The sequence below is a fragment of the Neolamprologus brichardi genome, chromosome 17 (assembly GCF_056152115.1).
Source record: "Neolamprologus brichardi isolate AB-2024 chromosome 17, ASM5615211v1, whole genome shotgun sequence".
Lineage (NCBI taxonomy): Eukaryota > Metazoa > Chordata > Actinopteri > Cichliformes > Cichlidae > Neolamprologus > Neolamprologus brichardi.
The window spans coordinates 1,036,768-1,063,614 of record NC_142120.1 but is presented as its reverse complement, the minus strand read 5'-3'; the positions used below and the strand labels follow the sequence as shown (position 1 = coordinate 1,063,614).

General features: G+C 42.3%; 1 protein-coding gene across 1 annotated transcript in view; it reads left to right on the top strand.

Annotated features, from left to right (window-relative positions):
* Nucleotides 1-26,847, top strand: part of tmem178bb (transmembrane protein 178Bb) — a 63,037-nt gene that overhangs the window by 279 nt on the left and 35,911 nt on the right. Inside the window, exon 2 of the mRNA XM_087830890.1 lies at nucleotides 189-878. Coding sequence (XP_087687016.1) covers nucleotides 497-878 — 382 coding nt within the window. The 5' untranslated portion in view covers nucleotides 189-496. The remainder of the gene's footprint in view (nucleotides 1-188; nucleotides 879-26,847) is intronic.

Sequence of the window (26,847 nt, the reverse complement as noted above, 5' to 3'; positions counted from 1 at the left end):
CACCTTTACATTCGGTAAATACGGCTGCATAAATCACTCGTTGCATGTTTGCACTCTTCTTCGTTCATCGTTTCTGTCAGTGGGTGGGTTATGCAGTGGTTCGTGTCACGTATGGCCTACTACATGTGTAACTAAACCCTTAGCGGCGTGCTGATGTGTTTTGTGCTTGATGGTGTCGCCCTACTCAGACAGACGGATCCGTGGCTGGGAGCTGAAATGAGATAAGCGTCTTTTTCTCTCCGCCGAGGTGCTGCAGCGCCGCGCAAGCAGGACGGACGTGGGCACTTTATCACCGAAAACCTCCGCGTCCGGGGATTAAACGTATTTGTCTGCAGACTGGAAACCGGAAAGGTTCGCCTTCCGTTTGTACATAAAGGTCACCCGGAGGATGGTCCCGACGCTGCGCTCCAGAGGTGATGTGAGTTGAAGCGGTGGGGAAGCCGCAGAGGAGCTGTCCGTCTGTCGAGGTGCTGATGCGGCTGTGACAGAACCGAGCATGGCTGCCGGGAAGTTGCTGCTCTACGCCGGCCTCTCTCTTTCTCTTTGCGCCCTGGGCATGCTGGCCGTGGCGATGTGCTCCGACCACTGGTACGAGACAGACGCCAGACGGTACAGGGAGCGGTGCCGAAGCTTTTCCAGCCGCCGCAAGGACCCGGGCTTCATCTACATCCCCAACAACAGCCTACCGCTGCGGGCCAGCCGGAGCAGCGTGTCCCGCTGGCAAGAGAAGCTGCTTCTGGCCCGGAACAGACGGCAGCTGTTCGCCATGAGCGCCGCAGATGAATGTAGTAGGCAGTATAACTCCACCAACATGGGGCTGTGGAGGAAATGCCATCGGCTGGCCTTCGACCACGAAATCGAAGAGAGCATCCGGAAAGGTAAGACAAGAATGAGACAGACGCTACGTTAGAGGGACAGAAACACGATGGATGTGCAGGAAAGGATTCAGGCTGCTCTGTGGTCACTGATCGAACAACATGAATCATCCTGTTCTGGAAGCTCATGTTGCTCAGGCACGGCTCAGGGTTAGGGCCTGTTGTCATGCTATTTGCATGTTGAGCAGCAGTGTGTGTGCGTGTGTGTGAACCTGCTCCTGCAAAATATGACATAATCGTTTCAGGATGTGCATGGGCTCGCCAAGCACTCAGCGTGAAACAGGAAGAGTTGCTTGTTAAGGAAGGAGCTAAAGAGCAGTATGTGACTCTGTGGATGAGTAATGCAGCATTGCAAATCAAAAATGTTAACTGTGCTACAGCACAACAAGTATGTGCAGATGATCGTGCAGACTGTGGTACTGTCCATGTTACTTCATAAACAGGAACTGGAGCAGAGTTGCTCCCTCATTGACACAGCGTAGCTTCACATATAAAGGATTTGTTTGTGATCCTGGGATCTTTTGCTCGTTAGAAGAACGTGTAAACTGCTGCACTATGGAGTCACCTTTGTTTGCTATTATAAAGTGTAGCTTATCTATCAAAATAGAGTCAGGTGAAACCTGTGAGGCCCATATGAGACGTGGTAGTTTTAGTACTGCTTATGCAAATGTTAATTCCTGCATTTAAACAAACACCATGATTTGTATATTCAAAGTGCAGGTCCATTCTTCTGCCTCTGACTGTGCTTCACAGGCGAGCTGCGTGTTAAAGCGAGGAGGATGAGCTTTCTGATGGAAGCTACTGGCTCGAGTCAAAAATGGAACAAGACTGTGTGTGTGTGGTGATATGTGCATATGTGTGTGTGAGCTGCAGCTGTGCCTTCCTTTGACGATGCCTGAATGGCCTTGATGGCCTACCATCTGCAGTAATGGGCAGCCCACAGTCAGAGCACTCAGTGATCAGATGAATGCCTCCATAGAGAGCTCTGATCTGCTCCGTCTCCATCAGCTTGGAAAACTATGTGTGGTTTGTCTCCATGATGCCTCTGAGTGTCACCTCACAATAATGGATCGATAAGGATGTAGCTGTGGGCATAAACACTTAGATCCATGCACGATGCATGGACAGTTGTCCTGTAGCTACATGCAGCTGCTTTACAACAACACAGTCAGCAGTGACGCCTACAAGCAGCAACCTATTAGTACCATATTTTACCATATTACTGCTGCAACTACACCACAAATACAATTACTGCCAATTCTTTCAGTGATACTGGTATTACTAATACTACTGTTCAAAGTATAAAGGTTCAGTGGGAACAGACAGGCACCAATACCCCATCAGCCTTTTATGGCTGTGTACAAAGGCCTGTTTAATCATTTTTGTGATGTTAAGAAATAAGAAAACATAAATCATATTAAAAATGAGTATTCAAAATGTAAAAACAGTAATTGCCCCTAAACTTAGTAAGTAGTTCCCAAAAGGTTGATTCTGTTCATCTGGATGTTTTCAGTGGGAGAAACGTTTCATCATCATCATCATCATCAGCTGACTGCAGGTTTCAACCTTATAAACAGGACATTTGCATAATGACTGAAACCAGCAGCACTGAATGAACGACGGGCTGTGAGGTCAGTTTGTTGATCACTCTTTCAATGATGAGGACGTTCACATCCTGGACACGGAGTCAAGGAAGCCATTTATGTGAAAAGGGAAAGACCATCTTTGAATGGAGGAGGGGCCTAAGGGTGCATCTGTCACCATCTTACAACGCTGTGATTGCAGCCATTCCCCAACTCTCTGTGAATGATACTCATGGTTATTGATCAATCATTATGACAATTTGGATATTAATGATCATAAACTGACCTCCCAGCCCATCGTTCCTTCAGTGCTGCTGGTTTCAGTCATTATGCAAATGTCCTGTTTATAAGGTTGAAACCTGCAGTCAGCTGAGACTGAAGACGTCAGCTGATGATGAGGAAATGTTTCTCCCACTGAAAACATCCAGATGAACAGAATCCACTTTTGGGATTTACTTACCTGGATGACTGAGCGTGCATCAATGCAACCTAATAACTGGCTGTGCCACCCTTGGCTGTAACTGTAACTCAAGTGTTGCAGTAACTAGCAATGAGTTTCACGTCCTTGTGGAGGACATTTGATCCTCTCTGCTTTGCAAAATTGTCTTAATTCAGCCACACTGATGGTTTTCCAGCACGGATTATGTTTAAAGTCATTCCAAAGTATCTCAATCATTTACATTTGAAATTTGACTCGTCCACTCAAACATCTCCAGTTGGTTTTTGTTGTCATCCAGAGGTGGACTTGCTGCACAACCCAACTCCTCCTGAGCTTCAGGGCAGAAACTGATGGCTGGACATTTGCCTTCAGGATGTTCTGTTAGACACCAGAGTTCATGGCTCCATTAATTATAGGTCATCCGGCCCTGAAGCAGCAAAGCAGTCCCAGACGATCACACGACCACACATCATGTCAGTTTGATGTCCTTTTCTGAAATGGTAGTTTGATGGCAGATGTAACGGGACTCAAACCTTCCACAAAGCTCAACTTTTGCCTCACGAATCTACAGAATATTTTCTCAAAAGTCCTGGGGATCATCAACATGTTTTCTTTTTCTTTTTTGCAAATGTGAGACGAGTCTTTGTGTTCTTTTTGGTCAACAGTGGTTTTGTCCTTGGAACTCTCCCACAGATGCCATTTTGCTCTTTGTTATCGTTGAATCACGACCTCTGACTGTAAATGAGGCCAGTGAGACATGTACATTTTTAGATGTTGGGTTCTCCTGTGACCTCCTGGATGAGCTGTTGATAAACCCTTGGAGTACCTTTGGTAGGCTGGTCGCTCCTGGGAAGGTTCATGTGTGAATAATGGCTCTCATCCTGGTTCACTGGAGTCCCAGAGCCTTAGAAATGTTTTTGTAAGTCTTTCCAGACTGAAAGCTGTCACTTTGTTTTACAGCTTTTTCTTTAAAGCATGAAATCATGTGTAGCTGAATGAGATCTTTTAGCCTGCTTTACTTTGTCAGAGAGGTTCTATTACCTGTGGCTCGTGAAACTGAACTCAGCTTTCCAACAAATGTGGTTAACCTCAGTTAATTCATGATCGACTTTTAGGAGAATCTTTCTCCACATTTATGAAGATTAACTAGTATTGTGTTGTTGCTCTAACAGTATAAATTAGCTGAATAACCAAATATGAACCTGGATATTTTAATATGCGCTTGCCTCCCCATATTCTCCTGCATATGGAAAAACAAAGAGCTCAAGTTATTTTATAGCGCTAATATCTAAAGTTTTCTCACAATTATAGGGGTGGGAGAAAAAATGGATACTGTGTAGCATGGTGATATTTTGTTTGCTAATAATGTATGGATACAGGGACAGCAGAAATCGATATTTTGTTACAAAAAGGTTTTTGTGCTCTGACTTCAGAGCATGTTGATCCTTTTTCTGAATCCTGACATTCCTTCACTGTCCAAATGTGTTTAACTTGTTTTTGGCAGCAATAAACATGACAGTTTACTTATTTTAATTTAAGACATGTTTTATTTTAATTAAGTTTAAAACTTTTTATTTAATGTAAAATGATATTTTGTTTTAATTTACTTTCAAATTCTTCAGTTGCTGAAGGGGCTGCATAGTTTTCATAAACTGCATAGTTCAGAATAGCTATAATTGTACCAGATGGTTGATTCAGTTAAGTTGGACTAGACTGTAATACAAACCGTTCAGTTTGTCAACAATCAAACTGAAATGAGAGAAAGACTGAGTGTGAGACTTTGATATTAGAGAAAATGAATATTGATAAAGTTTACCTTTATGTACAGAATCTGAATATCGCAAAATATTTTTAAAAATTGCAATAATATCGTATCGTGCGTTAAGTATTGTGATAATATCGTATCGTGGGATGTATGGTGATTCCCACCTCTACACAATTACCAGGCGAGAGATTGAAACGCCAGTAGCTCTTTGATGAGGTCTCCTCTGTGTTTGCTTTGGTGCATAAACTTGTGCTAAGGGTCACCCAGCTGCTCCCAGTGAGCGTGTACACACACACACTTATTCCATCTTAACCTCAAACCCTGCGTCCTTCAGTCCACATGTCCACATGTCCACATGTCCACATGTCTCTGGACAAGATACTAAATACACAAACTGACCACATACTGCTGCTTCTTCATTGCTCTGCATCCTTGTTATTGGACACACATCGAAACACTGATGAATCGTGTCCTGACCATTTTAAATAGATTATGCTGTTTTTAAAAAATAAATATAGAACTTGTTAAATATAAGACACGAATCATTACCCGCCGGTCAAATCCGATTCCCTTTCACATTTAATTTCAAACCTACCAGATCTGAGATAAATGTTTTGGTCCTTATTCATCTCTCTGGCATGTGCTCTAATATTGCTCCAGCGTTCAGTGTTTAGCCAGATCAGCAACATCCCTTCATCTCCTCATTTTCCAGTATCTTCCATAATAGCATGCTGCATCATTATGCAGATTTATGGAAAGAGGGCAGAGAAGATGAGGTATGAGGTCAACGGCTACAGTAAGAGGATGATTTATTAAGTGATTATAAATTATTTCTTTACAACAAACCTCACAAAGCATATTCAGGTGGAGTCTGAATGACACAGTCTGTAAGTCTGTATCAAACAACACACACATAAAAAAGTGTGTGTGCATGTACGTGTTTACATATCTTTGTGGGGACCAACAATTGGAAATTTACTATGCTTGTGGGGACCAACGACCCTTATGGGGACAAAATCCATCTTCACGAGTTTAAAGGTACAAAATGTGGTTTTAGTGTCAGGGTTACAGTTAGGTTATGGTTTAGGTTGTGGGTCAGGGTCAGGCATTTATTTTTGATGGTTAGGGTAAGCGGCTAGGGAAAGTATTATGTCAACTACATGTCCCCACAAGGATGTGAAAACACGCGTGTGTGTGTGTGTGATGTTGATAATCCAAATATGTGTTGTATGATCTTGGTTACAGTGAATGGGCATGCTGCTGGGGATGCACTGCTATGGAAGCAGCTCACTCTGCTACTGTGTCCATCCCAAGGAAGGGACAGATAAAACAACATTGGACAAACATAAGCTAAAAGTGGTTTGAGACAGAAAATGAGAAGAAAGAGAAAACCAATGATGGCTGTGGAGAACAGGATGAACGGGGAGGGGAGGATTACAGAGAGAGTGTGGTGGGGGTGGGGGAGTGAGGTTTCCTGTACCATCTGCCGTCACCGTGTGAGGAAAAGGCCTTTCAGTTCCTCATAAAGACATTCACAGTGCTGACCGAGCAGAAACAGCAGGGAAAGGCCTCGGATTGGATTACTCGATCCCCCAGGAGACCCGGGGAGGGTTAAATTAGATACTACGGGAGGTTAAAGGTATCTCACAGGTTCCCTGTAAACGAGCCCACTGGCTGAACTACTCATTTGATAGACACATGGAGGGTTTGGCAGGTGGGCGTGGCACTTTTACGATGGACAGCTGTCTATGAGGTCTAATTTTAATGACAATAAAATACCAAGTTTCCTATTTAAACTTGATATTACAGACCTGCTTGGTGTCAAAAACTGAAACTGTAACGTCAAAATGATTTCTGCAATTAGAGGACGATAAAAGAGGAGCCCACCTGAAAGTCAGTGACGCTGGTAACATTTCAACAAGTACTCCATCCATCCACCCATTCTCATACCTTCAATGTTATGAGGAAGTGAAAGGCCCCTCCCTCCTGGTCTGTCATTGGCCAGTACTAGAGTGACACGCCCTCTTTTCATTCTCTGGGTTAAACTCAGGAAGCAAAACTTTGTTTTTACTAATTCAGGAAAGAGGTAGCCATGTGAGTAAAGGGGAGGAGCTTAGTGCTGGTTTGGGTTTCCTCAGGCAGCCTTCTGAAGGTGGACATGACAAATACATATATTTTAGTGGTTTTGATTGTGTTACCTTCCAATGAAGTACTAGATCAGTATCAGTTCTTGATGATACTACTGTAAAAAACATCCAAGCAGATGACAAACGATGGTCTCAGATTCAGTTTCTGCCTCATTTAAACCGGGTCGTAACCAGGCCATAGGCGCGTCTGTGTGTCAGGTTATTATAGCCTCCATTAAGAATCCAGGTTTTATTTAGCTTATTTATGTGAAACATGTTTTCTTGTGGCCACAGAAACACAGCCAGGAGTTCTCTCATCCTCCTGGAAACAGTTAAATTATTCACATGCGGCTGCACTCTGCTCATTAGTGCTCTCACAGACTGAAGACAGGCTGAGCTAACTCACTCACTCATGTTAGGTGCAGCCATCACACCCCACCAGTAATGAAACATAGACAAAAATATTTCCCTGAGCAGTATAAGGTACACCTTTATTTGTGTGTCACTCTGCAGTAATGTCACACAAACACGTCAAATGATCAGAACTGGAGTCAGGCACCAGGAGAGGTTTGACTTTCAGCGCTACAAAGCTAATCGGATGTTTCTGTGCTAATTAGCAGAGAATGATCCTGATGAACAGATGTAATGAGATTTGACAGAAGCTTCAGTGCCAGCGTACCGAACGCTCCTTCATGCCTTTGCTGTCTCTTTGTAATATTTCAGAGATGGAGTTGGGTTGAGTCGATAGCCTCAGTGGCTGTGAGGTGAGGAGACTCAGTTTTCTCGCACAAAGGTTAAACATAAGGTTTGACTTCAGGCGAATGACCTGGTTTCTGCTGCTTTGCTCATTTTGACAGATACAAACTAACTCTGTTTCTCCTTTAAAGAGCTTTGTGTGTACATGTTCTCTGTTACTAATACAGGAAGCTCTTTGACTGCGTTACAGAAATCCCAGTAGAGTTTTGTAAAATAGTAAAGATCAGGAGTTAACTCAGCATGTTTCAGTTCACAATCAGTTCCAAGGAAAGATCAATATTTATTTAATAAACAGAAAAGGAATTTATGGGCCAAACCATTACACTCAGTGTTTCTCTGTGAATATGTGTCTCCAGGTTTTCATCATATTCAGAATATGAGATTCATGGACAGCAAAATCTGTTCTGCATTTTTCTGAATACTGAGCATTAACACAAAGCACCAGACAACTGGTTACAGCAGAGGTTCAGTGTGGGGCCCGCTCCCTGGGGGGGCGCAGAGCCATTGCAGGGGGGCGCGGTATGAAAAAAAAAGAATGCTAGCATCATGGACAGGTTTTTGACGGGGCGCCCACACAACGCAAAGCAGGAGATGAAGCATCGCTGATGTTTCCAAACCAACTTCATTCTAAGCCAAAGACTAGAAAATATGGTGACGCAAATCCTCCCTTTGGCTTCACCTGCACAAGTGCCGAGGTAGGTCTCCCTGCAGGATTGGTTTTCCCTGTCGGGAGCAGCGCTGGGCTCTCCAAATCAAACAGTATCCCACAGTTGTTTATGTTTTTGAACCCATTTTGCACAGAGAGGCATTTTTTGAAAAGGTATTGACAGCAATGTTGAATATTATTACACAGGAAAAAACAACTACATGTAAAATAATTACACCGTGACGCCTCTGCCTTTGTAAATGTAAGCGTGTAAAACCTGAAGATAGTCAGATTAACAGATTTTGTCTCTATCTGTGAAGATATTTCTTGTAAAACAAAGGGGGGCCTAGCAAAAACAGTTTGGGAACCACTGGGTTACAGAATAATGTTTATTAAGGAACCTGTGAAGTTCACACACACAACAGAGCAATGACTTTTTCTTACATTCTGCTAACTGTTAACCTTAAACTTTGAATAATTGTGATAGGTTGGAAGACTGCTATGACCCCCCTAGGCAGCACCAAAAGACTCCATGCAGCTGTTATTCACAAGATTTGACAGTAAAAAGGTTAATATGAATTCATATAAGTTGACATAAGTATGAAAAACAATGTAAATACGGTATGAAAACTGTTAAAAAGTTATTAATTTTCATTATTTTTCAGTGAACTGCGATCTGTACGTTACTAATCGGCTTGTAAGCCTTTTCTGGGATCGATTGGTAGTGCCTCCATCCTCCACTAGGGGGCTTTCGCTCTCTCTCCTCATTATATTAAACTACTGCATAAGAGAAGCAACTGAAAATCACTCCAAATACATCCAGTCAAATGGATCCATTATATTATGATCATTTTGTGTCTTTTCATGGAAATGAGAATATAAATGCAATACAAATGATGACGGCAGCTCAGCACACAAACCCGATTTCTCTTTTGCCTTTAACGTGCGAGTCCAGAAGCAGACGGCAGCTCTGATCGGCTGGGAGACTTACTCATCCAGTGTGACTCCTATAACCACAGGCAGAGTAGATGGACACTGAGGGGGAAGAATCAAGATGTGGTTTGTTTCCCCGTCGTTACAAAGCCAACATTAATGTTTGATGACCTCATGGTTTCTCCCACAGACCATCGCTGTATGGATACATACATGTGCAGCTGTACTGTGGGACTAAGAGATAACGTACACAATGGCTGCATAGAAAGATGCACTGTACAAAATGCACACATCCCAATGAATGCATGTATTAATAATAACCTTACCAAGACAACTTACCAATGTGTACATGATAAGCTATTAAGGGGCCGTTCTGTCCCCTCCAGTCAGACTCTCGTGTGAGCTTTATGGCCAACAACTCCCGATCCTGTTGTGGCGCCGGGAACCACCGAAATGAAACCTTGGGAGAGGTCAAGCATGTCAGAGGCAGAGCAATTCCACTAACGTCTGGAATAAAACGTCCGTAGAAGTCGGTGAAACCAAGACACCTGCAGTTGCTTCTGAGTCTGGGTCTCCGGCTGTTCCACCATGGCCTTAATCTTGGCTGGATCAGCCCGAAGCTGACCTTGCTCCACCATAAACCCAAAAAATGAGAGACGAACATCCGGTTCTCTAACAAGATTGGTCTGCCAGGTCTGCAAGAATCACATCTGCCAGGTTTTACAGACCTGGCAGATGTGATTCTTGTGTTCTTCCAAAGACTTTGAAAAAGTCTGAATGTTGTCTCGGTACATGAAAACACTGTGGTTAATGAAATCCTTCAATACATCATTGACCAATGCCTGAAAACTGCTGGGGCGTTGGTGAGACCGAAGGGCATGACCAAGCACTCGAAATGTCTGAGGTGAGGGAAAGCTGTCTCCCTCCCTTATCCTGACCAAATGTTAAGCATTCCTTAAATCCACCTTGGTGAACATAGTAGCCCCCTGAAGTTCACACAGCTGTGGAAGAGGATACTTAATGGTGATTTTGTTTAATCCTTGAAAGTCTATGCACGGACAGAGACTTATCATTCGTCTTCACGAAGAAAAAAACGCGGCTCAGGCAGCGATGTGGATGGATAGATTACTCCGGCTCCTAATGAGTCTGTGCTATGCCGCTCCATGGCCTCGCTTTTAGGTTTGGCCAGGCTGTACAGGTGACTAGTGGGAGGTAGAGCACCAAGGAGCAGATCTATCCCACAGTGGAGGGAGGGAGAGAGCTAAGTCTTTGCTAAAGACCATAGCGAGGTCATGATAGACCTTGAGTAACTTGACAAATTCAGATGGAGGATGAGACTGTGTGGCAGAGCGTAGACAGTTCTCATGGCACGACAGGCTCCATCCAGCAATACAGAGCTTGGACCAGCCTATCTGTGGGTTGTGTGTGTTTAACCACAGATAAACGAGAATAATGGGTGCCAGGAAAGAAACTAATTTGCTCAACATATTTACCTGATAAGGTGAAACCATGACTACATCATGAAGCTCACTGAGAGAAGGCTGAGGGTTTGCAGCGCTGTCAACAAAGCAAAGGGCGGCTACTTTGAGGAATCTAAAATATAAAAAATATTTATCAGTGTTTCCATTGCCACATACTTTCATATATCTTCATTCATATGTGATCTCTTCAGTTTGTGTCTACAATGTAACAAGTAGTTATTTTATGTATGTTGTTACTTTTATCTTTAGGCCACCTCGCTCATGCACTTTAGCATGCAGCGTGGTGTAAATGCACCGTAACAAAAGAAACAGTGCAGTTTCATAAAATACAAAATAAAAGAAGCAAAGAGTGCACGTACAGCGAGCTGGGATGCACTGCTTAGACTTCCTGAAGCATAAAAACCATGTTTGATTTCACATCAGTGGACATTTCCATTCTTTAGAAGGCAGCTCTCTCTCCCGCGGTGTCTCTCCAGCCTCATCTTCCTCTGCCCATTTAATCAATGGCTTATCAAGTCAACAGAGTGCTGTGGGCCTCTAGGAAGAGCCCACATCAATCAGGCCCTTATTCTGCCTGCCCCGAAGAATTGCTGCCTGTGTGGAGGGAGAGCTGATGAAGGGAGCTCTGTAGCCACAGCTGCCCACCACACAAGAAAGTCCTTCTCACTGCTCAGGACTGCAGGACAGCACAAGAATTATGTGCTATGAAGGGAGCATTATTGTGCAGGAGCAGGATGCAGGCAGGGTGTTCAGTGAAAGGCAATAGTTATCAGCTTTGTGCTCCCTGTTTGCTCATAACATCGTCTCACACTAACCACAGACTGTTAATTTGCAACTGCTGATTAACACAAGGGGGACTAAACAAGGGCCTCATTATCATGTGCTTTGTAACAATCAAGAACGCCCCCCCCCCCTCTAGTTTGTGTTGTCATGGTAACACGCATTGACTGTTTGACAGATGTTATGCGGGCAGATTGAGCCGGCGGCTGAGCTGAGCTGATGAGAGCAGGTCAGGATGAATGTTTCTCTGAACGTCAGGAGGTTAGACAACAAATCTTCCTGCTCCGGGTGACGACAGACGTGGAAAGAAAAATGCCGTTCCCACGACGACAGCGTTGCTGCTGGCGGGATGGGGGTTGGCAGAGAAGCCAGGTGACTCCTGCAAAAAAGATGAAAATTATTTCTCTTTCTAAGTAAATCTGCGGTGAGCAGAGATGGGCAGTAACGTGTTACTGTAATCTGATTACTTTTTTCAAGTAACGAGTAAAGTAAGGGATTACTATTGCAAAAACAGTAGTTAGATTACCGTTACTTTCCCGTAGGAACGCTGCGTTACTGCGTTACTAAAACCGTGATTTTTTTGCGAGAATGTCTCATGACAGTGACGTAAGCGAGTGCGACGTTCGTGACAACAGCTGTGTGCAGATCAACAATGGATCATATATCGAGTGCAGAGAGAGTATGAGCGTGCAGCGCTTAAAGCGTGGAAGTACTGACCTTACTTTGAGTTTGATTCCATAAAAAGTGACAAAAACATTAGTGTCCGTTGTGCGTGGGAAGAAAACTTCTTTTAACAGCGAAAAAACCCCTAAACTTCCAAACAAGCACCGAGTAGCTACGACGTAATGGGAAACTCACAGAGAAACTCGCGGATTCTTCCACTGACCGCTGCACACCTGCACCAGGGTAACCCTCCGCCTACCCCACTCCTGCTTTACAGGTGAAAATAGAGCAACAGGACCGCTAGTCTTTGACTTTATTTATTTTCTGCTGTGTTTTACTTGCATCTATTTGAAAGACTGAGTGTAAACACACAAAATATTTTATTTTATGTGCTGGAATGTGCAGAAAATAGGTTTAAATGTTAAACTAATTTCTTCCAGTCAGAGAATGTTGCAGATAATTAAATGTTTGCTTGATGCATAAAGTTAAAAGATTAAAACTAATAAAACAAGTTTTAAAAAGAGACTTTTCCATTTGATTACATTTTGTATGATGATTATGCAGAAAAAGTAGAATTGGGCTGAAAGATCTATCACTTTATCACCTATTCAGGTTGTAAATCGTGTTTTTAAAAAGTAACTAAGTAACTAAGTAATCAGTAAAGTAATGGGATTACTTTTTTGGGGAAGTAATCAGTAATTAGTTACTGATTACTTTTTTCAAGTAACTTGACCAACACTGGCGGTGAGTTCAGCTAAAGCTCCTACACAAGTGTCAGCACCTTCATCAGTGAGCATCAGCAACAATCATTAAACAAATACACAAACACCTGCTCCTTAGAGAAGATTAACAGAAGTGAAAGTTTGATCAAGCTTCATTTGTAACGGGTCATTTAAATGCCTCATATTCCTCCACTTTAAGTATCATCAAGGTTAGTTCACATGTGCCCAGAAACCACACAGCTCATGTTCGGTACCTTGCATGTATAACCTATGGTTTTCTGTATCTGTAGCTTTAAATCAACATTGAATGCGCTTTTCAGAAAGAGGTTCGTGTGAGAATAGCAGCACTCTTAGGAGCAGGGAGGCTCATTAAGCAGATGTCATGGCTTCCAATACAGACACGAACGACGCTTCCAACTTTCTAAGTGATTATTTTACTTGTAAACAGTGTTGGTCAAGTTACTTGAAAAAAGTAATCAGTAACTAATTACTGATTACTGCCCCAAAAAGTAATCCCGTTACTTTACTGATTACTTATTTTCAAAAGTAATTAATTACTTAGTTACTTTTTAAAAACACGATTTACAACCTGAATAGGTGATAAAGTGATAGATCTTTCAGCCCAATTCTACTTTTTCTGCATAATCCATCATACAAAATGTAATCAAATGGAAAAGTCTCTTTTTAAAACTTGTTTTATTAGTTTTAATCTTTTAACTTTATGCATCAAGCAAAAATTTAATTATGCAACATTCTCTGACTGGAAGAAATTAGTTTAACATTTAAACCTATTTTCTGCACATTCCAGCACATAAAATAAAATATTTTTTGTGTTTACACTCAGTCTTTCAAATAGATGCAAGTAAAACACAGCAGAAAATAAATAAAGTCAAAGACTAGCGGTCCTGTTGCTCTATTTTCACCTGTAAAGCAGGAGTGGGGTAGGCGGAGGGTTACCCTGGTGCAGGTGTGCAGCGGTCAGTGGAAGAATCCGCGAGTTTCTCTGTGAGTTTCCCATTACGTCGTAGCTACTCGGTGCTTGTTTGGAAGTTTAGGGGTTTTTTCGCTGTAAAAAGAAGTTTTCTTCCCACGCACAACGGACACTAATGTTTTTGTCACTTTTTATGAATCAAACTCAAAGTAAGGTCAGTACTTCCACGCTTTAAACGCTGCACGCTCATACTCTCTCTGCACTCGATATATGATCCATTGTTGATCTGCACACAGCTGTTGTCACGAACGTCGCACTCGCTTACGTCATTGTCATGAGACATTCTCGCAAAAAAATCACGGTTTTAGTAACGCAGTATCGCAGCGTTCCTACGGGAAAGTAACGGTAATCTAATTACCATTTTTGCAATAGTAATCCCTTACTTTACTCATTACTTGAAAAAAGTAATCAGATTACAGTAACGCGTTACAAGTAATGCATTACTGCCCATCTCTGGTGTAAATACAGCTTAATTCAGCATAGCCATTTGTTGCTTACATGAATCTGGAGTTTCTTATACATGTTTACAGTACAGGATTGTTGCTTCATATATTTGATGTCTTCAGTTTGTATCTACAATGTAGAAAGTAGCAAAAATAAAGAAAAACCACTAAGTGAGAATGTGTGTCCAAACGATTGGTGGTGTATAGATATACACGTTTGACCACTTGCACCGTATTAACAGTATTTTAACATTTCATCACTGCTGTCACGGTACAGTGACGATGAAAAAGGGGCGATCGTGGCTCAAGAGTTGGGAGTTCGCCTTGTAATCGGAAGGTTGCCGGTTCGAGCCCCAGCTTGGACAGTCTCGGTCGTTGTGTCCTTGGGCAAGACACTTCACCCGCCTACTGGTGGTGGTCAGAGGGGCCGGTGGCACCAGTGGCCGGACCCGGGTGGCTGTGGCTACAATGTAGCTGCTCTTCCATCAGAAGAGCTTTGTGGATTAAGGATCAGTATGGACACAAGAAACTATTACAGCAAACAAAAGTATTTGGTGTTTATTATAGCAAGAGAAATGTCAGTAAAAAAACTGTAACAACTATACTTTAAGTCACGAGAGACAAGGTTCAGATCACAGAGAATCATAACATAGACAGTTATGTCCATAAATAGAGTTCTGACAACAATCCTGTTATCATGGAGAACTTTGTTGTTGCACTCAGTAGACTTTAGAGTTCTGCAGCTCAGTATTCTCATCTGCATCCATATGGACCCGGGGAGCTTGTAGAAATCATCCTAATACCCACATGCTAGATGACATCTTGATGATTTCATTTTCAACCTTAATATGATGCAGTGAGCTTGAAACATGCTTTCAAATATAACACGGCCAACCTGCCAGAGCAATTTAGAGCAAGTTACCAACTAAGAGACGATATCCAGCTGCAGGTAGTTTACTAACAGGACAGGTGCAGCTTGTTATAATCAGTAACACATATAAATATAGGTCATGCACATGTTGGTTCAGTGGTTCCAATGCAGTGGTAATGTAAATGCATTGATCAGATTGATGACCATGCAAGTGTGTGTGTGTGTGTGTGTGTGTGTGTGTGTAATATACATGACTCCAACCATAGTGATAGATGTAGGTACATCAAATGACAGCAACATCAGGAAAAATGAGAATCTGAAGAAATACCGAGGACTAAGACAGGAGCTAGAGAAGTTGTGGAGGGTGAAGGGAGCAGTGATCCCCAAACTGGGCTCCTGTTGGAGGGGCTCCAACAGATCCCATCTTCCTAATGTACTCATGGATCTTTGTTATTTCCTCTTGGATAGTGGTTCTGACACTATCCGGTGACTCGTTCACGGCCTCCTTCCTTCTGCTTAGTGCAATCTCAGGATGCTCGACTTGGAGGAAACCCGACATGCATGGTTGAGCGCTTTCTTGTTTTGATGTCAGTAACTTCTGTTTCCTTCGTTAGACAGATTATTATGACATCATGGTATCTGATGACCAGCAGGGTTCATGTTCATTCGTGTTAATTGTCCAGATATTGTTCTTGTCATTCAGCTGACTCCTCAGGACTTGTCTTACTCTATTTAGGTATTTGGTGGTTGCGACAGGCAGGTTATTGGCCTGCAGTCGGATGACATTGGTCCCTTCTGGGAATCCTGGGGAGATTGGGACTATCCATCTTTCAGTTAGCCGTTCTGGGGGGATCTCATCCATTAGCAGCGGGTTAAGTTGTGATGCTAGATGTTCTGCTGTGAGCAGTTGGTGGTGAGGGGGCAAAGACAGGATAAAGACACACTGTGGTAGAGAACCAGGAATTAATAATAAGTAATGATTAAATGCAGAGTCATGTATAAACACATAATGAGTGAAAAAGAAACAGTGCATCATGGGAATCCCAGCCTACAGGAGCATTCAGGGTCAACTGATCCAGGCCTAACTATAAGCTTTTGATCTTGAAAGTAGAGATAGTGTCTGTCTCCTGAATCCAAACTGGAAGCTGGTTCCACAGAAGAGGGGCCTGAAGTAGTGTAAACAGAACTGGTCCTAGCACTGAACCCTGTGGAACTCCATAATTAACCTCAGTGTGTGAAGAGGACTCTCCATTTACATGCACAAACTGGAGTCTATTAGATAGATATGATACAAACCACTGCAGTGCAATACCTGTAATACCTACAGCATGTTCTAATCGCTCTAATAGGATATTATGGTCGACAGCCAAGAGCTGAAGTCTATTAAGTAAAATATACTGTGGACAGCAGTATTGCAGGCTGAGTTTAGGAAAATTACTACAGACTTGGCCAATTGGCCTATTACCAGTAGAACTGATTAGTGACTGGTGTAACACTGGCTGTTGTTCAGGAGGTAGAGGTGGTTCAGCCTGCATGCTGAAGTGTCCTGAATGCTAGAGAGAAAATACTTGGGTGAGTTAGACAAACTGTGTAAAGTGCCTTGAGTATTTAAGTAGACTGGGAAAATACCAGTTCAATTATTATTTAGAAGAGGTACTAAAGGTACATGAGCTTCACACCAGCTTATTGATAGATGGGTGACTCGTCTGGGATGCGCCCCATGATGAGGAAGATGAAAAATGAATGAATGTTTGCTTTTACTGATAAAGTTTACATTTGTTAACAATAGAACAGAATAGAATAGAATAGAATAGAATAGTCCTTTATTGTCATCGTACATGTACAACAAAATGTTTAAAGTTCATTTGAATCGCATTACTTGAGGAATATTTATTTTTCATCATATTTATCGACTGAAAGCTGAAGGAGCCAGTTTGAGAAGTTCTGTGTGGACATTTTTTGTGGTTGTCGTGGTGACAGGGTTGCATAGCTACATACTGCACTATATGCTACAGGATCGTACAGATAATATGCAGGGCTGTTTTGTCTCACCTTGTCTGTAGATGCTCCCTGAAACAGGTATGAGTCAGAAAATCAAGCAGCTGCAGTTTACTAATGTCAGTCTGAGCCCTGCCAGGTGCTTTAGCTTCACACACACGGCTCACTCTGTAGGCCTGGAAGCGTTTCTAAACAGGATTACAAGTTTTATTTGTGTCCTCCATTAGACACATAAAATCTGCAAGGTCAGCCACAGAAATACTTCAAGTGTCTGAACATTAACCCAAAAACAGGACCTTAAGAATAAAAGCAAAAGATATATGATTGTCCAGGGTGTACACCCCCTCTATGGCAGCTGGGATCGGCTCCAAACAATCTACAATCTGCAAAGTCAAACAAAAACATGAAGGTTATTGTAGAACAAATACATGTTGTACTGTGGACCCTTGTTGCTCGGGTGACCCGATCCCAACTAAGTAAAAACAGAGCAAGAACATGTTTGTATGGGACACAGTACTGATGCAAAAATATCTTTGCACACAAATAAACACACACGTGTGTGCAAATCATATCACCAAAAATCTGCGTGGCATACAGTAACGATGCATACATTTGCACAATTATATGTACCATTAGTCATCAATTTCATCAAGTTTGAAATCTTCCAAAAGCAGGTTTCAAAATATTTTTTCAAATGAATAAAACTGGAAAATTGTTCCACAGTTTTACTCCACAAATGGAAATAAAAAAGGTTTTAAGGGTCGTTTGTGAACTAAGAGTTCTTCATTTTCATTTCCCTTCCCTGTCAAAACACATTGCATGGTAACAGATTATCAGGTTTTTGTTTTAGGAGGTCCGTGAACTTTGACTTTAGTGTAGTCTCTAAATCCTAAAATTAATAACTTCATTTCTCTTTTCTGACGTTTCTCACATAAACTATGTGGGTTAAATGTTTTCTATTGAGTATGTGAAGGAGTCAACACAACGCTCGTAAGAAAGCCTGAAGAGAAGATGAAGGTTGCTTGGTAGTCTTCTTACATCATTCAATTCAATTCAATTCAATTTAATTTTATTTATATAGCGCCAAATCACAACAAAAGTCGCCTCAAGGCGCTTCATAGATACAGAGAAAAACCCAACAATCATATGACCCCCTATGAGCAGCACTTTGGCGACAGTAGGAAGGAAAAACTCCCTTTTAACAGGAAGAAACCTCCAGCAGAACCAGGCTCAGGGAGGGGCGGGGCCATCTGCTGTGATTGGTTGGGGTGAGAGAAGGAAAACAGGATAAAGACATGCTGTGGAAGAGAGACAGAGGTTAATAACAGATATGATTCAATGCAGAGAGGTCTGTTAACACATAGTGAGTGAGAATCATCAATGTCCTTTTTAATCCCAGTTTTTACAGATGCTGTCTGTGAATCATCTCGTTTATTGTGAGCTTCACATGTATTATGAAACTGAAATACACTACTATATTCAATAGTACATATAGTACTGTATATATTACTACTAGTAGTACTAGTATTGGTAGTAGTAGCAGTAGTAACTCTTCCATGCTCATTATCATTCCCAACGTGTAACATACCAAAGATTTGCCACGCCCCTAGGCGGAGTCCAGCCGTCCCTAACCTTAACCAATCAGATGTGTTTCCCAAAGTGATTAACATACACATGCTTTGTTAGGTTGATTTTCACGTGACATGTGCCTCCCAGCGTGTAACATACCGAGGATCTGTCACAATCGTCATATGTTACGCTTCTGGTCCGGGCTGATCAAAACACATCCTACAGCCGATCTTGTGAAATGTTAGTTTGTAAGATGAAGATGTTTTGGATTTTTTCATATAACCGTTTTTATAGTTTAGTCATCGCAGTCGTGTGTATGCTACGATGCATTCTCCACGAGTGCACTAACCTTGTTGCTGGTCTGAAGTACTATGCACCTTTGAAATGGAATGAGCTCTAAAATGTAACAAACCCTTTGATGTCATTGAGTTTATTATGTTAGGCTTTGAAAAATCATTTATCCAATAGATTTTTAAATGGTTCTTTGCTTGATTTTATTCTTTTGTGTTCTGTCTGCTGAATATTTAATTTCTTCTGTAATCATGAATGTCTGAGATCAAAGATGCTCTAAAGAAAAAGTAAACGCTCTCCAAACTCTAACAACATGACAGCAAAAAGCAGCATTGGGTATTAAGAGTTCCTTTAAAGTTTGCTTGCAGCACGAGGCAGAGCAGAGACATTTAGAGGGATGTCGTCCATCATGGGCGTCATGCTGTCCTGTTGAAGTGAATTTGTGGTTTAGCAGACAGCCTTCTGCAGCTTGCTGTGACATCTTAGATGCCCTCCTTTTAAACTGCAGCCGGCATCACAGCGAAAGGCAAGAAGTGATGATCTGTGGGCTCCGCCCATCACGCTGATGCCAGGCAGCCTCTCGCCTCGTTACCTTTTGAGAAGCTCAGTACTGTTAGATGTGTATTTGTTGCATGTACGTGAACTATATGTTTAACTTTATGAAGACCAGTCAGACATCCAAACCCAGCTGAACTGGACTAAACTCCCCTCGGCCCCCCACCAGCCTCATTTATTAGAGTTTGTCAGTGGTCCTGGCTTCAAAAGCTCCTCATACTATTAGTTAGAACTCACATTATCATGGACACCTCAAATTTGTAAGAAGACACTATTTTAAGATATTGTGTGATAGTCAGTGATGAAGAAGAATGCTAATGTTCCCCCTCACTGAACTCATCTACCTGCTGTAGGGCCTGCCCGCAGCTGCTGCCTCACTAGGATAGCCCGCTGTGACTGCACGTTATGTTACCAAGAAATAAACTGATGCAATATAAAAAGAGTAAACACATATGGTCCACTGCTCTGACACTATAACTCTGTCCAGCAGTGCATTAGTGTTACAAAGAGAAGTGTCTTCGTAACAGAGCATTTGATTTAGAAACAGGTTGGTCTTCCTATATCACTCAGTCTGATAACAAAAGGACTTATCATTACATACAAACATAATCTGGTTCTTGTATGTGCCGTCATCCATACAATCAACATGAATTATGACACCATAACAGGCGAGGCACCCCAGTGTTGGTCAAGTTACTTGAAAAAAGTAATCAGTAACTAATTACTGATTACTTCCCCAAAAAGTAATCCCGTTACTTTACTGATTACTTATTTTCAAAAGTAATTAATTACTTAGTTACTTTTTAAAAACACGATTTACAACCTGAATAGGTGATAAAGTGATAGATCTTTCAGCCCAATTCTACTTTTTCTACATAATCATCATACAAAATGTAATCAAATGGAAAAGTCTCTTTTTAAAACTTGTTTTATTAGTTTTAATCTTTTAACTTTATGCATCAAGCAAAAATTTAATTATCTGCAACATTCTCTGATTGGAAGAAATTAGTTTAACATTTAAACCTATTTTCTGCACATTCCAGCACATAAAATAAAATATTTTGTGTGTTTACACTCAGTCTTTCAAATAGATGCAAGTAAAACACAGCAGAAAATAAATAAAGTCAAAGACTAGCGGTCCTGTTGCTCTATTTTCACCTGTAAAGCAGGAGTGGGGTAGGCGGAGGGTTACCCTGGTGCAGGTGTGCAGCGGTCAGTGGAAGAATCCGCGAGTTTCTCTGTGAGTTTCCCATTACGTCGTAGCTACTCGGTGCTTGTTTGGAAGTTTAGGGGTTTTTTCGCTGTAAAAAGAAGTTTTCTTCCCACGCACAACGGACACTAATGTTTTTGTCACTTTTTATGGAATCAAACTCAAAGTAAGGTCAGTACTTCCACGCTTTAAACGCTGCACGCTCATACTCTCTCTGCACTCGATATATGATCCATTGTTGATCTGCACACAGCTGTTGTCACGAACGTCGCACTCGCTTACGTCACTGTCATGAGACATTCTCGCAAAAAAAATCACGGTTTTAGTAACGCAGTAACGCAGCGTTCCTACGGGAAAGTAACAGTAATCTAATTACCGTTTTTGCAATAGTAATCCCTTACTTTACTCGTTACCTGAAAAAAGTAATCAGATTACAGTAACGCGTTACTGCCCATCTCTGGTGGCTGGAGCTCAACGGTAGCGCAGACCACTTACTGATTTAGAAATTTGGTGGTTCTGCAGTTGGCAACAGCGGTCTGGCGAGGAAGGAGCGGAAGAAGGTGAAGTTGTGCCAGAAATTTTTTTTTGCTGTGATTTAACTTCTTCTGTTTCTGGAACACACTCACAGAGGAAGGAGCGGCTGCAGGTCCAGCAGGCATATGGTGTGGATGTTAGCCAGAAAACTGGGAGGTCAGTCAGTTAAATAGAACAACAGACCTTTATTTGGTGTTAACAGAACAAGGTCACACATACATGTGGCGGGGTCAGGTAGTCGCCGCTGCAGCCCGTTACAGTGGTACAGTTTCTCTAAACAGATGCACGGAGAGCAGCGTGCTCGGCTGTAATGGCTGCAGCTGCACTCACATTAGGAGACTCTTCAACTGCGACACGCCCCCTAGTGGTGCTATGCCATAATAAGGGCTGTTACTGTGCCAAACATCCTCGGGCAATACGAAGCCCAAGTTGTTCTCTGATGCATCCATCGGAGTATGGGTGTGTGTGAATGATAGCTCTGAGTGCTCAGAGTAGAAAAGTGCTACCTGAACCAGTCTGTTTACCATTAACATCCATGTAAGCACAATGTTTATGATTAGCTTCAAGAAGCATTCTCATCCCTCACTTTTGTTTGACCTTGAGCGGCACTAACAACATTAAATGACATTTAAGGCAGTGTGGTTTGCGTGGCAGTTTTATTTATATCACAGTTGTTGAAAATGAAAAAGATCATTTGTAATAACAAGCTGATGGTTGCAGACCACAGAGGGCACACAGATGCACATGTGCATATGTTGACAGGAGGAACACGAGCACGATCAGAGTCTGGTGTCAGGTGCGTGATTGTAACTGTGTCTGTATCTGCTGGTTGCTTCCTGGGTTTGCAGTGGTGGACGTTGACACCACAGGTTTAATTATAGCAACAAGCTTAGACTCGAGGCCTGCCAGGCCGCGCTCTCATTGTATGAATAGGCAGGGCACAAAGAGGATCGGAGAGGCGGAGAGCTTCGTGGAACAGGAAAGACAGAAGGAGAGACGAGGCAGGCAGGGAGCGCAGTCTGCAGCAGTTCTTGAGGAAGGCTGTCATCATTATGCAAATTTGATGCAAATTTCACACTTTCAACTGATTGGAAATGGGACTTTGCATCAAGGCAGGGACAATATGATGGAGAGCAATAAGCTGAACACATAAAGAGAGGATGAAACCAATCAAGACTGTCCCAGTGACAGAGCTGGCCTCGTGTACTGACTGTAGTGGCTTCCTGTTAAATCCAGAATTCAAAATCCTCAACAGGGGAACCTTCACCAGTTTAGCAAGTCTTCTGTAACCAGTGCACCCAGTATGTTTTGCAACAATAACAACACCTCAGTAATGAGAGACCTTTTTATAGGCATCAGGATCGAATCAGCTGGTGTTAATTTGCTCTCAGTGGCAGGACTACTTTCTAATTACTGATAGATTTCAGCTGCTGTCGAGACTTTCCATGCGTCGTGTTCAACACTTTCCCCTGTGACATTTCTCATTATTACATGTAACTTAATATATGGACATGTTTAGTTTGATTTTAGTGTGCGTGTGGGTTGTTATCGACATCAAAAGCACCTGTAGATGCAATTCAAACAACCAGTGATGGAAATAATGATATATTTGTAATTGTCTCCTGCAGACTGGCTGTGAGTCCATGTAGCATTCAGATTACAGTCAATCAATCAACCACTGCTCTGCAGATGGTGAAACAGATGATGTCTGTCTCTCTTTTGATGATTTTTTAGAGAAAAATGTTGAAATGAAGGAAGATTGAAATCAGTCTATAATCAGCTGGATTTGGGTTTTTAAGTAAAGCAATCATTCAATTCAATTCAATTTTATTTATATAGCGCCAAATCACAACAAAAGTCGCCTCAAGGCGCTTCATAGATACAGAGAAAAACCCAACAATCATATGACCCCCTATGAGCAGCACTTTGGCAACAGTGGGAAGGAAAAACTCCCTTTTAACAGGAAGAAACCTCCAGCAGAACCAGGCTCAGGGAGGGGCGGGGCCATCTGCTGTGATTGGTTGGGGTGAGAGAAGGAAGACAGGATAAAGACATGCTGTGGAAGAGAGACAGAGATTAATAACAGATATGATTCAATGCACTGACCGTGTCCGAGGTTTAAACCATGTTCTGTTCACGCTTCGGCACCTTTTCAGAGATCAGATTTCTCCTCCCATTGAAACACATGCTCACTAACCATGTTAGCTACGAGTTCCACTGTCAGGTTAAATAAAGGCTCCACAAAAAGCTAAACTTTAATGGTAATGTTGCATAAAGTGCTTTGAGTGCTGTATAAGAATAACCAGCTTCTGTGTGAGGAAAGTTTAAGTTTAGTTTAAGTTGGCCTTGAAGGAGTCACTTCCTTAAAGGTTGTAATTGTGCCACTGACATGAACAAGCTCCCCCACTCACGTGATGAAGCCTCCAACACCCACCTGTGTCTCCCAACTTCTGATCCTACTGGCAGGAGGAGGGAGGACGGACAGAGATGAAGTGTGTCATGCAAAAGTGAGTCCATGCAGGGCTTGAACTATAGCACGACCTTCCATCTGGCAGAGGACGGTCAAACCTTTCTACCATGACCACCAAAGAACAAAGAAAAAGGAAAAGCTCAGGTTTCCACTGGGAATGTTTACAGTCTACATAAAACCAGCAACGGGCAAAACCATACTTGTCAGTCAGACAGAGGAGTGCGACTCCTCAGCCCAGAGAACATCTGCTCTGATGTCCAGCATGGTTCACAGCAGCGTGTCTGATGCTTTGCTTGGATGCAGCTGTGGAGCCGTGGAATCGTTCCCCAATGTTCTCTGGGAAACCTGAATGCAACTGGAGGTTGGTGACCTCTGGCCCACTCTGTGATCTCATGTGGGCCGGCACTTTGTGTCTGAGCTGCTGTCACTTCCACTTTGTTATAATACCACTCACAGTTAACTGTGGAAATCTCAGTATTGAAGAGATGAGCGACCCACTCTTTCACAGATGTCTGTAGAAGCAGTCTGCAGGCCTGGTGATGGATTTTAAACATCTGTGATCATGGAAGTGACTGGAACAGCTGAATTCAATGATTTGAATGGAAAGTGAATATCTGGCAGTATAGTTTGTGTATATATTCGTCTCTGTCCTTCACAATAATCTGAGAGGATAATCCAGTATTTCACTAAATTAATGTTTAAAGGACAATTTTAGTTTTTATCATCTCGCCTGACTCTCAGGTGTTTGAGAGTCAGGAATAAATATAAGCACAGAACTCGGGTTCAGGCTTAAGCTACATTCAGAAATGATATAAGATCATCAGCACAGGAAGCTGCTCTGTTCTAGGATCATGTTTAATGCTTATGAAACAATAAAGTTGTTTTAAAATTGTTTGCAGCCAAAACGAGAAAATCCAGGAACACATTTGTATCTAAGACCTCACAGACTGCACACTGATGCTCATCTGGGAAACACACACTTACACTGATGGATGAATCAGAGAGCGCCCTGCGCTCAGTATCTCGCCCAAGGATATCTGCATGCAGACTGGAGCAGCAGGGATCAAACCACCAGCCTTCAGATTGGTACACGACCTGTTCGACCTCTAGAGCCACAGATCCTCCAAGAATTTTGACGCAATATTTCAGATTTATCAGTAGGCAGAGGACCTTAAAACAAAGTTGAAGAATAGTCGTGATCAGTGTTGGTCAAGTTACTTGAAAAAAGTAATCAGTAACTAATTACTGATTACTTCCCCAAAAAAGTAATCCCGTTACTTTACTGATTACTTATTTTCAAAAGTAATTAATTACTTAGTTACTTTTTAAAAACACGATTTACAACCTGAATAGGTGATAAAGTGATAGATCTTTCAGCCCAATTCTACTTTTTCTGCATCATCATACAAAATGTAATCAAATGGAAAAGTCTCTTTTTAAATCTTGTTTTATTAGTTTTAATCTTTTAACTTTATGCATCAAGCAAACATTTAATTATCTGCAACATTCTCTGACTGGAAGAAATTAGTTTAACATTTAAACCTATTTTCTGCACATTCCAGCACATAAAATAAAATATTTTTTGTGTTTACACTCAGTCTTTCAAATAGATGCAAGTAAAACACAGCAGAAAATAAATAAAGTCAAAGACTAGCGGTCCTGTTGCTCTATTTTCACCTGTAAAGCAGGAGTGGGGTAGGCGGAGGTTTACCCTGGTGCAGGTGTGCAGCGGTCAGTGGAAGAATCCACGAGTTTCTCTGTGAGTTTCCCATTACGTCGTAGCTACTCGGTGCTTGTTTAGAAGTTTAGGGGTTTTTTCTCTGTAAAAAGAAGTTTTCTTCCCACGCACAACGGACACTAATGTTTTTGTCACTTTTTATGGAATCAAACTCAAAGTAAGGTCAGTACTTCCACGCTTTAAACGCTGCACGCTCATACTCTCTCTGCACTCGATATATGATCCATTGTTGATCTGCACACAGCTGTTGTCACGAACGTCGCACTCGCTTACGTCACTGTCATGAGACATTCTCGCAAAAAATCACGGTTTTAGTAACGCAGTAACGCAGCGTTCCTACGGGAAAGTAACGGTAATCTAATTACCGTTTTTGCAATAGTAATCCCTTACTTTACTCGTTACTTGGAAAAAGTAATCAGATTACAGTAACGCGTTACAAGTAATACGTTACTGCCCATCTCTGGTCGTGATAGTCGTGATAAGCAGGAACGCTCAGCTCTGGACTGCAGCCGCAGCACCGACACGTCTCCAGCTCCTTTCTCCCCGAGATACTTAAACTCCAGGGCAGGAACTCATCCTGACCCGGAGTGGGCACTCAAAGCCTTTTCCCAGCTGAGGACCACGGCGCTGATTCTCATTCCCAGCGCTTCACACTCGGCTTCGAGCCCCTCCAGTACGAAAGAATAATACATATGAATACATTAGATTCACACAGGAGTGTAAAGGATATTTCAGGTAACAAAAGATCCTTCCTCTCCTGCAGAAAGTAGCAGCAAGCCGGAGTCCTATTAGCTGTATGTTCACATAACAACTCTTCATTATCATATTCATGTGAGTAACAATAACCTTTAATGTGATGCAATGGTGTTTGACCTTTGCTCTTCTTTATTCTGAGGCCTTTGAGCCCAAAAACAAAGCTTTAGACATCCAGAGACTGACAACAGAAAAGCACTCATGAGTGGATGTGTATAGAAATGCACGCAGCCCCACTCGTTCAGTATCACTTCCAGTCACTATCAGTAATAGAGAGGAAATGGTGTCTGGCTCAGAGACGTTTGCAGAAGGCTGAAGGGCAATTTAACTAAAATGACTGAGATAGAAATCCATTTGGGTTTGTGAGAGCAGAGCGCCCGAGTCTAACTGCTGGGAGGAGGATACCTCAGTGAAAGGATGTAATGTGCTTGCCAGCTCACAAATATGCCAAAGGGCTGGAGTTTGGCTTGCTCAAGCGTTTCTGTCCACAGAGACGAGCAGCGGAGAGGTTAGCACTTCTCAGGAAACAACACAGGCAGCTTCAGGCCGAGGGGAGAGCAGAAGGATGACGAATGTTTCATACAAACCTCCCTCCCCCACGACAAACATGGACTCGACTAATGGGACTTCTCCCCATTACTCAAAACATAACCTG